Source organism: Ailuropoda melanoleuca, chromosome 1 (genome assembly GCF_002007445.2).
Source record: "Ailuropoda melanoleuca isolate Jingjing chromosome 1, ASM200744v2, whole genome shotgun sequence".
Lineage (NCBI taxonomy): Eukaryota > Metazoa > Chordata > Mammalia > Carnivora > Ursidae > Ailuropoda > Ailuropoda melanoleuca.
The window spans coordinates 170,197,783-170,211,863 of NC_048218.1; the positions used below are offsets into that span (position 1 = coordinate 170,197,783).

The 14,081-nt window shown below is 41.3% G+C and overlaps 1 protein-coding gene across 2 annotated transcripts in view; it reads left to right on the top strand.

Annotated features, from left to right (window-relative positions):
* BMPER (BMP binding endothelial regulator) overlaps positions 1-14,081 on the top strand; it is a 248,653-nt gene that overhangs the window by 49,319 nt on the left and 185,253 nt on the right. For both annotated transcript variants that reach the window (XM_034670310.1, XM_034670315.1), the window contains exons 4-5: positions 7,366-7,448; positions 11,124-11,214. In XM_034670310.1, the coding sequence (XP_034526201.1) occupies positions 7,366-7,448; positions 11,124-11,214 (174 nt within the window). The remainder of the gene's footprint in view (positions 1-7,365; positions 7,449-11,123; positions 11,215-14,081) is intronic.

The window sequence follows — 14,081 nt, forward strand, 5'->3', positions numbered from 1 at the left end:
AATTATCATATAGTTTCACTCATATATGAAATATAAGAAACAGTGCAGAGGATCATAGGGGATGGGAGGAAAAAATGAATGGGAAGTTATCAGAGAGGAAGAAAAGCCACGAGCGACACTTAACTGTAGGAAACAAACTGAGGGTTGCTGGAGGGGAGATGGATGGGGGGATGGGGTAATTGGGTGATGGGCATTAAGGAGGGCATGTGATATGATGATGAGCACTGGGTGTTATATGCAACTGATGAATTATTGAACTCTACATCTGAAACTAATGATGTGCTATATGTTGGCTAATTGAATTTAAATAAAAAAAAGAGTTTATGGAAGAACAGATCAAATGCAGGAGTGATGGGTGATGTGGCTCATATAAAAAAGTTGTTGCAAGCATTTTTCTCCCTTAATGCATTGCATATTTCCTTTATTGTATTAATTACACTAAAAGTTTGAAAGCATATTTTATTGCATAGAAGCCTAATTTATTTGTGGCTCATAGAATCTGTTTTATTACCTTAATATCAATGCCAGATTATGTATATATTATAATCTTATGAACTTATGAGACTGGCTCTATAAGCCACAATTTCCTCACTTTACAGTCTCCAATAAACACATAGATTAGAAATCCAAGTAAGTCACATGAAGATTTTGTGTTCCTTTATACTGATGAAGTGAGCTGAATTTGCAAGTTATCCGTACTCATCTAATATTTCTGCATATTTGGGATTTTATTCATAAAACCATCAAAAATTAAGTAAAATAGCTTTCTGCCATTTCTTTTTCTATTGTTGATTATTTCATTTCAATCACATATTTAATTTCTAATTGAAAAACAAAAAAGCCATGAAAAATAATGTTGTGGGGGGCACACACTACTCTTTAAGAACTCAGTTCATGGGGCTGATTCTTTCTCTTGGGATTGAGGAAATGGTTTGACTATAAAATTCCCATTAGCCAAAAATAAGCAGAATTGCCTGCGGGATTCATGGTGGGTACAGCCTTGGAGAGTAATAAAAGCCTGTTTTAAATGAACTCCTAAGGACACGACATAAGCCCTAGAATGGCTAGTCAGATTTTATGTTTATCCCTCTTGATTATACTTCCATATGTTTCTGGAAACAGTGTCTGAAAAGTGCTTCATTAAAAAGATTGTATTGGACTGGGGTAATTTGGGGCTTATTGACCAAGTCTCAGAGCTGGGGGTACCCTATCAGGTGGCCCGGAAGCAGCAAAGAATGGCAGTGCTGTCTGCCCTGCTTCCCTGTACCATGTGGCATGAACTGACTTCAAAGTCCCCAACTTCTCTTTAATTTAAGTAAGTATGACAGTTTGCATGCTAACCCTCCCCCCAACAAAAGACAAAAAGAAAACAAATTTGGGGGGACCAAAATGGATTTTGGAAAGAAAAAGCACCCTCCTGAAAATTAGCTTAAGATGAGGCTTGCACAGTATGGGAAGAGGGGACTTGAAAAGTGTTGATATGCTTCTCCCTTCTAAGGTTCGGTCGGTACTGGATGCTCAAGGACTTTCCTTCATTATGTTCCATCCTAGCCTGCCTGGTCCATGGAGGGTGATAGGGTTAGTCAGTGTTAACAGAGACAGACTTTGACATCTGAGTTGCTCTGGGAAAGCTTTACTGTTTCTGAAGTTAAATAGTGAATTGAACTGGTCCACCTGCCAAGAGAAGGAGACAGGAGGTCCAGGGAATGTCATCTTTTCAAAATTGTTTTCTTTGGTATACACGAATAGCTGCATGTTAGTACTTACTATGTATTCCCAGCAAAACTGGACATTTCTTACGTACCTGCTACTTGAGTACCTGCTATTACGACCTGGAAAGGAACGTTTCAAAGGCCGCATGCACATGAAGAAAGAGCACAGGAGCATACCCTGAGTGGGGAGGTTTCTAGGAAGGCTCCCCTGAGTTGAGTCTTGAAGGAGGAGTTGGCCAGGCAAAGAAGGAGAGCCTTGGTGACCTAAGTGTTGTGGGGATGATAGAGATGGAGCGAATGGATGAGATCTGGGTTTTTCAGGAAGGCAGCAGCATTTGCAAAATCATAGCATGAGATCTTCTAGACATATATGCGGGGTTCTAAATGTGGCATGTCTGCAGTGTGGGGAGTTGGGGGATAGCAGATAAGAGAATGAAAAAGTGAGTCAGGGCCAGGCCTGAGAGGTATATATGCTACGAAGTTTGAATTTTTAGTAAAGGTCAGTTGTTTTAAATCCTCTCCCACTTCCTCCTTCCAGATGCTCTGATCCAGATGGTTTAGAGAAGAAAGGTTGGGGATGGGTATCAGTTTATACCTCATCCAGGCTGTGAACCATTAGTCATCAATAGAGTGCAAGCGTGTGAATGAGATTAAGACCCAGATTTGAAAGAGCGCACACTGGTTGCTGGTAGGAGGGTGCTTGAACAAGGCCCCTATCCCAGCCAAGAGAGGCAGCGAGCCTACTGTGGTAGTGCAGGTGGGAAGCAACCAGCAGCTCGGTGGGGGCAGGAGTGGAGAAGGGATGGGTAATTGGAAGAGAACATCTAGAAGGTGTGTGTGTTGTAGGAGGGGGGATAGGAAAAGGGAAGTGTGGTCAGCCTGCCACAGAGAAGTCCTGTAAGGTAAAGACTGAGTGTTCTTTGGATTCGGTGCGTCGTAGGCAGTGGCAGCCAGAGAGAATGACGTTTCAGTGGGATGGTGGAGGCACAAGCCCAATAATCCAGGCTGAAGCCCTTGAACCTACTTTAAGAAACCTTCACGTTTGTTAGGATCGGGGAAGGTGGATAATCCCTGGGACCTAGATGGAGTTCCAGGAATGAAAGGAAAGGGCCGGAAAGGTAGGCTGGGGCTCTGCTGTGAGGTGCTTGTGGGGGTGGGGGTTGTTATTGGTAATGGTAAGATCCAGCTCTCTGCTCTTAGGCTAATGGTAACCTGACAGATGGGAGGGTTAAGCCCTTTTAGGGTGAGACCAGGTGAAGTTAAGGCTTATTAGAAGGCCAGTGACATTTTTTTTATGGTCCTGATGATTTTTTACAGCTATTTTAACAACAGAATGATGAAAATATGTGGTATTCTTTCTTCCTTGGGGTAATGTGGCTGCTGAGAAAGGTCACAACTAATAGGAAAAATGAGTTTTATTGCTTAATTGTGGATTCAATTTATTTGTGTACTTCCTGTTACCATTACCATGTGTTTTCTGAGTTGACTAGTTGACTAGGCCAAGCTTCTCTGAAGGAGTGTGTATGTTTAAGAAAAAAATGCTCTGAAATTCTTCCCCACCCTAAAAATATTTAACATATAAAAAGCCAAAAAAATACATACATATGTGAAGTATGGCTAGTTTAGGCTTGTTTTTGTATTATTCTAGTTTTGCAGAGAAGAGCTGTTTGGGGATATGACGATTTTGATCAGGGTTTCTCAGTGTTGGCACAGTTGACATTTTGAGCTGGTTGATTCTCTGTCGAGCGTTGTAGGGTGTGTAGCCGCGTCCCTGGGATCTTTCCGCTAGATGCTTGTAACACTATTATCTCCCCAGTTGTGACAACTGAAAATATCTTCTAACATTATTAGAAGTCTCCGGGGTGGGGGATGGGGAGAAGGTAAAATTGCCCTAGACTGAGAACTGTTGGTTTTCAATAAATGTTGTAGTGGTTTTATCAGAAAGTAGCTACTTCCTCCCGCTGCAGGGTGGATAGTTTTATTGACTCTTGTGGAATCTGAGAAGGTTTCTATCACCAGAAGAAAACTAATGAATATTTATAAATTCCCTTGTTAAAAGTTTATTTACAAATATTTAAAGAAAAAGGAGGGGCATGTGGCTCAGGGCATGATCCCAGGGTTCTGGGATCAAGTCTGACATCAGGCTCCCTGCTCAGCGGGGGGGTCTGCTTTTCCCTCTCCCTCTGCTGTTCCCTCTCCCTCTGCTGTTCCCTATGCCTCTCCCCCCTGCTTTGTGCTCTCACTCTTGCTGCTCTCTCAGATCAATCAATCAATCAATCTAAAAAAAAAGTTTAAATAAAAAAGGAAAAGCTACTTTATTGGTTGTCTGACCATTCCTCTGCTTACCCCCATGTACCTACTCTTTCATTTAGTTCCTGAATATGCTGTCATTTAATTTTAATCTGGGTCACTAAGTTCTCAATGCAAAGGATATTATGCACTAGAAAGTGCCCAAATAATACCACCTGTCTAGAACTGGGTGTGAAAAAGTGTGGATTTCATGCAGGACATGGATTCTAGTGTTAATTTCACACCTAATGCTTTCTAACTTTGACCAAGCCACTTTAATCTTTCTGGGCAAATTTTCTCATCTGTGAAATGAAGGAGATAAAGTATATTATCTGTACGTTTGCTTCTAGCTCTAAGATTGAAATGTTTTGATTGTTTTTTTGGGTGGTTCCCCCTGCCATGACCCCCAGTGCAGTCAGCCCAAGATGTGCTCTCTAGGTCGCCAATGGTCTATAGACTACATTGCTGGTCTACATTGAGATAAGTACAGACATAGAGAGTAAACAATTAGAAATGGTAATAATTTGACAGAATAATTTTATGCCTGTTACATATAATACAAAAAACTGAGCTTATATTTTGTCTTAGTCTTTTAAATTGACTTTTTTAAGGAATTCATTTCTATTATGCTCTATGAAGATAGCAGTCCACATTGGATTGGAAGAAGAAAAATAAAAGAAACTGGTCTTTCACTAGAGGTAGTTTGAGAAGCACCACCTTGAGGTATGATGGAAATATTTTTTTGCTTCTCTTTCTACCCTGGCCAATAAGAGAGATATTAGGTATATTCCTCCTCTGGGGTTTCAATAAAGAGAGGAGTAAGATACTGCCTGTCTGCTTTATTAGCAGCATAAAGTTGGTGGCAAAGAAAATAAGAGGTAATTCTGGAGTAAATACGAGGTTCTCTCGGATTGTATGCATATGTAGGTCTTCACACAGCTCATGTTAGTGTCTTGCATCGAAGAACATGTTTATCTTAGAACAGAAGCCCAAAAAGCAGTGAAAATGTCCATTTAAAAATTATTTTAACCCCCCCCTCCAAAAAAATTTATTTTAACCCCAAGAATCCCTTAGGTATGCAATCTACTAGAATGTTTGATGTCCTGGGGCTCTGTACTAGCTGATGGTGGCGAGGGCTGGTAGAAAAAGGAAGAGGTGTGGATTATACTTGCTAAAGGGATTAACATAGTTGTTTTCCAGTCTATTCTGTCATTCAGACTCATTCAACATTTGGGAATACCTGTTACAGGGACTCAGGTGTGGTAGACTGATAGGTGAACAAGGGCAGTTAATCAGTGAGCACCACAGTTTGACTTTGGTCTTTCTATTTTAAATTAAGGTGGAGGAGCCAGCTTTCAGACTAACGCTTACTTGAGGGAGAAAGCATTGCTGAGTTCTCCGCACTATGGACGACTTGTTCGAATACCTTTTATCCCATATTGAGTGGAATAATCCAGAGAGGCCTGTCCTACTCCTGGGAGCCCTTCACACATGACCTGGCATTGTGTAGGAACAGTCTCTCGGCCTGCAGTTCCTGCCTCGTCTGTATGGGCTTTGTAGTGTACTTCCTCCTCCAAAGTAAAAAAGGCAAGGTCTTTGCTTGCTCTATTAGCAGCATAAAATCACCCTTTCTTTCAGTTTTTTTTAAATCCAGAAGATGAAAATATATAACATATTTGGAAACTCCTCTGGCAGACTTGGCAGGCGTTTCATATTTACTTGGACTTAACATGAATTGGATTTGGTCCTCTGATTTCCCCGCCTCCATCTCTCGGAACAAGTTATTTATTATCCAAGTGAGTCTGTGTTAGTGGATCAGACATGCACATGGCACATCTATTGTAAGTGTGTTTGTTCAGTAAGATTTATGCTAGCCCAAATTGTTTTATATTGGTTTTCATTGTTGAAAATTTACTGTATTCATTCTTGGTTTGGCATAAGTATTTGTAGTGTGCTAGGGGTTCCTGTGGTTGAACATTTTATCACTATAACACTTCATGCAAAGGAAATTAAAAAATATATAGTGAAAGCATATCCCTAATATGTTTCCAATCAGCTGTGTACTTTAGTAATTTGATTTGTAGGAACTAGAGAGAAGAGTAGTACTGCGCTGTCTTCAATCATTCATAAATCTCTGGAAATTCAGATCATGGTTCCAAGTTTATGAACATGTCTCTTGAAATTTTCTTCAGTCCTTTAGTATTCTGTTTGTGTGTATCGAGGGGGTATTTTATTTTATTTCATTTCATTACCACAGCAATATCTGAAAGAATTTAGGGAAGGGGACAAGTGTTCTGTCTGTGTCTTGGACAAGAAAAACTGATATGGGTTGAGGTTGATTGGCTTGCCAGAAGTCAATCATTGGTACAGAGAGGCAGGCCCTTTTATTTCTGCATTATCCTATGTGTGTGTTCCTGCTTCTGTACTCCTTGGGCTAAGCAATCAGACGGTGACTTATAAATCCCTTTGCCTGGGGGACTCCTAATAATCTAATATGCAGTGACGAGTGGCATAGGCAGGTGCATCTTCCCTGAAGTCGTAACACATGGGATGGAGGGTGATATTTGGATGAGCTGAATCAGGGTCTAGGCTGTGATCCTCGCACCATTATTTCTTTGGCTCTTCCTACAGGGACTTCAGCTAACTGGCTTTTTTTCTTTTTTGAGGATCTCTGGCCTTTGACTTACTTCGGTTTTTGCCAATGAATGAGCATGACTTCTGTTTTGGCTAGTGAGTTAACTTGTGATAATCCATACTTGCAGAGTTTTAGATTTTCTTAATCCAGTTCACTATCTAGAAGAAAATCAAAGTGTAATGTGAAATCATAGCTCTCAAACTGGGAGGCAAGACTTGGAAGGTTTCATCTGGTGAAGATAGTAGTTTGTCAAGGGTCTTAAGTGGGTATAGAATTTTGCAATCATTTTCTATTTTTAATTTCCTGCTTTTATTTCCTATCATGTTTTAAACTTCCCTCTTAACCTTCACAGTTTTGTGTTCATTTTAGTCTTGTGAAAAATCCCCTTGCACAGTGTGATTTTAGCCCTGGTCCTCCTCCTACTTCACTAGGCGTAAATAAAGTCGCAAGGTCATGCATTTTGGCCAGGAGAGTTCATCAATCCATGCTTTCCCATTTGAAAACATAGTCTGGGAGGTTAATCTTCTCAGTAGTCAAAGAATTAATGTAAGTGAAAATCAAGTGGATATTTAGAAGGCTTAGTTGTGTTTGGAGAAAATAGCCAAGGAACTTGATGGTTCCCACTATCGCTAGTCCTGGCTTAGAGGACCTAACTTATTTTGCTCCAAAGATAAAAGAAGCACACTTTCATTCTTGGTCTTTTTTCCTGCTTCTGTGTTTCCTGTTTAGGTTGCACCTATGAAGGAAATACCTATAACAGCTCCTTCAGATGGCAGAGTCCTGTACAACCTTGTGCTCTACGTCAATGCCAGGTAAAGTCTATTTTCCTCTCCACTGAAAACAAATCGGTAAAGTCTTCCTCAGAAACCTCTTAGACAGCAGAGCACAAAACCGAAAAAAAAAAAAAAAAGAAAAAAAGAAAATAAAAACAAAACAAAAATAAAACCAAAAACAAATAAAAAAATCAACTGTGTAACTGAATCACTGTATCCTTATACATATTTATTGTGACATTCACCATAACAAGGCAGGTATAGGATAGATACTGTATAGCACTCACTTCTAGAAACATGCAGTGGAATTGTTCACCATTGTTAAATTGTGCCTGGAAAATCTCTGGGAAGATGTATATGTCCTTGGGGAAAATTCCTGTCTTCCTGTGAGTCAACTTTGAGCAAAACATGAATTCCTGTTAGCAGAAAGAGGTATTGTTAGAGGATATATGTTTTCCTTCTTTGATTTAGAAACGTTTTGAACTGGAGCCAGTCTGTAAGCTTATTAAATCAAAGCAATTAGTACGCTGTAACCTCAATGATTTCAACCTGACAAATCTGAGAACCACCAGTTCAGCTCCTGAGGAGCTCACTGCGGCTGGTGCTTGCTGTGCTCTGCAAAAGGCCCTGATTCTGCGTGACCCTAGTTATTATAGAGCTTCACCAGAGCAAGATAAACTAAAGGAGAAATGAAGAATCTAAATGTTCAAACTCCTTTTCTTCTAAGGAAATGCTCAGTTTAAAAAATGCTCATCTAATCTTGATAATTTAAAAATTTTCTATGGAGAAGATGCTGTTAAATCATTTTACCCCAGTCCCATTTTACTGTTCCAGGATATGCTCTTGCATTTGAAGGGGAAAGAAAGGGACACCTGGGTGGCTCAGTTGGTTAAGCATCTGCCTTCAGCTCAGGTCATGATCCCAGCATCCTGGGGGCCTGGGATTGAGCCCCATCTTGGGCTCCCTGCTCAGCGGGGAGTTTGCTTCTTTCTTTCCCTCTGCCTCCTCCCCCCCAGCTCATGTTCTGTCTCTCAAATAAATAAATACAATCTTTAAAAAAAAATAAAGGGGAAAGAAAGATTAATGTAATAATGCATATTTCTTTTGGATCTTATCTCAAGTGTACTGACATTTAGTTCACTGAAATCTGACTTTTATGCAGACATGCTGTTACAGACTCACAGTGGTCACACTCACGCAAAAGATAGTTATCTATTTGGCTAAATGTTCAGTTCATTTGTGTAGTAAATCTAAATTATTTGTGAAAATAAGCTGTAGATAGAACAGATACAAATAATAGATTAAGTGAATCAATAAATATTTGTTGAATTTTTGTTCTGGGTTATAGATTCAACCAGCTTCATGTAACGAAGAGATGAGAGCAGTGAGTTTTAATAATATCAAAAGTCCACATTCATTCTAAAATTTTCACCACCCCACCAATACCCTGCTTCTTGACCAATGAAATTTCCACTCTGATAGGGGCACTCTGAAGGCCCTGGTTACACTGTCTTTTAAGCAAGACAACCTTGTTGGAGTTGCCTTTTGGAGTGTAGTATAACATTTTTATGCAACAGCCAGAGATCTTGAAGATCCTCAAACCACATGGACCAGTGGTGAATTTTGCTACTTTCAGATGAAGAGTTTGTTTGAATTAAATGAAAACTGTTACCTGGGAGGAACTATTTTGTTGACTGAATAACACAGGAAGCCATTTTCAAGTGTTGACACTGAAACTCCTATTGCCTGTCGTCTTTGGTCACCAGCCACTCATCAGACCCACAGAGAAGGATGCAGGAAGATCCTATTATTATTGGAAGCGATCCTGAGGACCAACATCCCTGGGAGTCGGGAAGTGCTGAACTGCAGAGTAGAGCCCAGGGATGGGATGTTATCTCCCAAAGATGAACTTCGCCTTTTCATTCTCGTTCTTTTAAAAAACTTTGCCTAAGCCCTGCTAGCTAGTTTAGAATACCGTTCCATCTAATAGTCATAAAAGCAAACCCTAAGGTAGTTATAAAAGTTATAAAAGCTGTTCCTCTGCTCACCTGGCACCTTCCCACTCCTGCTTATTTTCTTTCTTCTTTAGGGAATGAGACCTCATCTGTGAATGTGGGAAATAGCCACTAACCGGTACCTATCAGGGAAGGCTTCGTTTAAGACACCCGTCTACAGAATGGCACAATTGCAAACTCTTTAAGCTCTTCCCTTCTCAGGGCACAAGATCACTCACAGAGGAGAGAGTGCAGTGTAGGGAGTACAAAATATGGGCTCTGTCCCTCACATAGCTTGTTACTTCACCTCTCTGGACCTCTCAGTCTCATCTCCTGTGAAGCAAGGCTGATGCCATCTCCCAGGGTGATGGGAAGCATCACTAAAGACACTTGTGGTAGAGGCTGCATGGACTGGGCAGGACTAGGTATCAGACAGGTAACAGCTAGTCCAACAACCTGGTTTATTTCCATTTGAGTTGAATTCTAGCTTCTTTCTTAAATCCTCCTACCAAAAGAGTTTCAATGGTGAAAAATTTACCTGTATTTTCCGCTTTTACTTTCTTACTAAAGAGAAAAATCTGAAGATCACAGACAGGAAATTCAGGCTGGGAACAAATCTGAATCCTCCATCTGGATTGCAGATACTAAAGGGAAATTGATCTTGGGCCATAGCTTTTTGCATTGCTTCAGTTATGTAACTAAAGCACAGATCCTTTTTTGATGTTGTAGATTGTGATATTTTGACAGTTGTTCTTTTCTTTTCCAAATGTGATACAGACCACAATAAATTCCCCTGGTAGTGGAATCCTTAGGCCTCACCAATATGAAGACATCTAAGATATAACTTTCCTTGTTGGCCTGAGATAATATGGTAGCAGACAGGATGAAGAAAATTGTCTAGTTGTCACATTGTTACATTTTTTTTTCAGCCTGTGCTAGCCCTCCCTGCAAAACAAAATTAAATAAACACACAAATCCATTTATAAAATGGGTAGAGAATATGGAGAAAATTCTTCAAAGGCCGACTCTGAAAATTAATCAAAAAAATGTTTCACCTGACATTAAAATACTAGAATCCTGAGATCAGTTTGCAAATGAGTCACTTGATTTCATTATTAAGATCTAAAGGCTCTATTTTTCCATATATAGTATGAACTTTAAAGTAGTTTTATCTAATGTCATCATTTGATGCTCTAGAACCAGGCTCTTACGTGAAGCAGAGTGAAGTTTCTAAGATTGCAGAGCGGGTCTCGATATTTCTAGAAGGGTGGTAAGGAATTAGGTCTCCAGATGCCATTCTGGGGTATTACACATGTACTCTGTGCCTCCTCATTAACGGCTTAAAGTGTAATAACAATTATAGAAAATATGGCTGTGTTGACAACTTGAAACAATTGTGAATGAACAACTAGACTCTGTCAGCTACTGACTGACAGCAAGAAGGTCTTAAATACTAGGTTTAAAAGAAAGAACTTTGGGCCAAAGAGAAAAACCGAGGACAGGGTCAAAACAGGATTTGTGCTCCAAGTTTGAAAACATCAAGACTGTGAGCTGGGGAGATGGGACCTCATTGGTCCCATGACCTCTGGACCTGACACCCACCCTCCTTTGCACTTTTGGTGTTTGGACTCTTCCCCTACTCCCTTGGTTACTTTCCCAAAGTGAATCACTCCTCAGTGGGACTTCCGGGCTGACATGTTTGTGGCATTCTGTTTTTCAGGAAGGTGTGGTCACAGAGTCTGAGGTCCGATGTGTTGTTCATTGTAAAAACCCTTCCAAGCATCTGGGAACATGCTGCCCCACCTGTCCAGGTAACATTCTCAGGAAGGAAGCCTGCCAGGCTCCCTGGTACAGCACATGACTGTGAAATCTCTGCGAGCTCTCTGAAGAATGCAGGATTCTCCCCCTCCAGACTGGAACTTGTCTTGCTTTGTGTCTGTGTACATCATGGGTTTAGAGAGCAAACTCCTTTGCACAGAAATGTCCGGTTGGACCCTCTGGTGTGCCCAGGATGAATGCAATGTGCTGTAGGTCTTGGCATGCGGATGCTTCAGGCTCTGGAGACCTGCTTTCCACTCCACAGGGCCACAGGTAACGCTTACTTTGGAAGGAAAGGCTGTGGCTTTCTCTTGCTTCCAGAAATGTCTTTTTACTGCTTCATATTGCAGTATCTTGGCTAAACTCGCCTTGGTGATGAGGTGACCAGATGTTTTCTGAAAACTGAGAGCCGTGTCCCTAAGTGAATTTAGCTTAGGGTTTTGCTGGTCTCAGTTTTTGGTGTGGTGCAACAAGTCGGACCCACTGTCTTTTAAGAGGGCCCCACTGCCTAGCTGACAGCAAAGGGATCTTTCCTTTCCAGTGGCTAGAGTGTTTCCTCTTACTTTTCTGAACAGGATTACAAAGGCCTCCTGCATCGTTTCTTGCCCTTAAGTACTGAGCCCAGGGAGTTTGAGGTGAGAGATTTTTTTTCTGATCCTTTAAGCCCCTGGCCCATGCTCTCAGACAGATGTTCTGAGTTTTGCTTTTACTCTGAGTGCTTTTCCTCACTGGAGGCAATACTCACAGCTAGTACTCATTGCTTTTGAGATTAATCCCCAAAGGGCCTTCTGTTCTGCAAAACTTCCTGGGGAATGGCTCAGGCACCATGCCGGGTTGCTCTGCAAAGATGAGCCCTGCTCCCTTTGCAGGCAGCTGCTCTCCCTCCCCTGCCTCATATAGTCTGAGACGCGTCTGGACCTGAGTCCCTTCCAGAGAGTCCATTTTTTTCTCATCTTTAAATGGCAATGAGGACAGTTGCTCTCCACTACCTCTAACCTTCCTGAATTCCCTGGACAGTCTTGATTGAGCCAAACTTCCTTTCCACATTGGGATTTCTGTGAAGCTTGTATTCTTAGATGAGCTTACGAGAAGGCTGAAAAATGGTTGAAAGTAAAAGAATTCTTTCCGTAATCCGGTTATTTTGTATCTATCAAACAGAGTTTGCTTGAGTTGCTTTTGCCTCTGAGTGCATTAAATGCTTTGTATTATGTAACCCTACTCTAAATGCCTAAAGGGTCCTTATGAAGTTAGATCAGTAGTTCTCTAGGCTGTACATTAATATCACCGGGAAGCTTTAAAAAAATAAATTTTGATGCCCTGGATGCATTTCAGACCAATTCCATCAGAATCTCTGAGGGCAGAATCCAGGCCTCCCACATAATTCCTATACACCAGCAAGCTTGAGATGGATAACAGAGCAAATTTTATATGCCATATAGATTTAAAAATCATCGTAGCTCTTAAATATGAATTCAGTTGTGTTGAAGCGACTGTTGCTTTATTGGTACAGAATTATCTCAGCGTGTACAACATTCTTCCTCACTTAGGAGATGGTCATGTTTTTAGGCTGCCTTTGGAAATGTGGGTATACAAACAGCTGAGTGAATTTATTTCAGCAGTTGAAGTTATCATATTTGAGCAATTGCCTCTTTCATTTGGCTTTTGGTTGAGTTCCCAGGAAGGAAAGGCTGAACTCTATGATTACACACATTGCAGCGCTAAGTCTTCACGACTATCCAGTGAGGGATGAGGCACTGTCCACAGTTCACACAGGGAAAAATTAGACCCAGTGAGGATAAGTACCTTCCCAGGGCCCATGAGGTGGGGTCAGGGTCTCACCCCTTCTCTTTCTTGGCCACCATGCTGCACTACCTACAACTCCCCCTGCCCCAAACACACTCTATAATAATTGCTCTGCTTGGGTCCAGATGCCCTGGGAGACAGATCTTTAAAAGTTAGTGTGTCAGTGACACATGCTTGCCCCCCACCCCCCACACCTGCGCAGGCTCTGTGCCTTCGGTTGTGGGGTCAAGAATCAACCGTGCTCCCTCTCCTTAATTTCAAAGGCCAACCTTTGGGGTGCAAGTCAGAAGACTCAGAAGTGGCCACGTCTAGAATGTATTGTCCTTTGTCTTGGGAGGGAGGACTCAGCCAAGTCTAGATAGGGACAGCCAAGGGACGCCACGGGGTATTCTTCTTGGTAATTCAGAAGGACTGGGATCTGTCATTGATCATAGAATGGTATTCTGCATAATGACAAACATGTACAGTCTGTGGTCACTTTCTTCCTGAAACAGATTTCAGGGCATTCTTGCCTGTCTGCTCTTTCCTTTAGTCTGACTTTACTCAATGATGGTGGGTTGTGATGGGAACAGTTTACGAAGAATCTTCATTTAAAATTCCCTTATTTAAGTTGTCAAATGTAGATTATTGTGGTTAATCTGTCTGGCAATCTGGATGACAAAACTAGCGTGCAAACATATATGAAAGAATTGAAGACCTTTTGTGGGAAGTGTGCTTTGAAAAGAGACACCTGGGCACCTGCTATTATTAACAATGCTGGGATACAGCCTCTGGGAGGGACCCGAGCTTACTAAGTCTTTCTGTATCAGTGGAAACAGCAAAGAGGTAGTTGATTGCTAGCTCTGGGCGTGGGTATCAAATAGACTTTAAAATCACAGTTGCACTCAATTGATTCAACTTCAGACTCAGTAGCATTTGTTCCATGTCTTTCAGTTGAACAAAGGGCTCCATATCTAGATTTAAAATGAACAGGTCCAGCAGCCAGACTAGGTAGTTATCAGTAATAGTCGTTTCCCCTTATCAGGTACCAAGAGCTTCAGGAGTTTGGTGGGTTCTG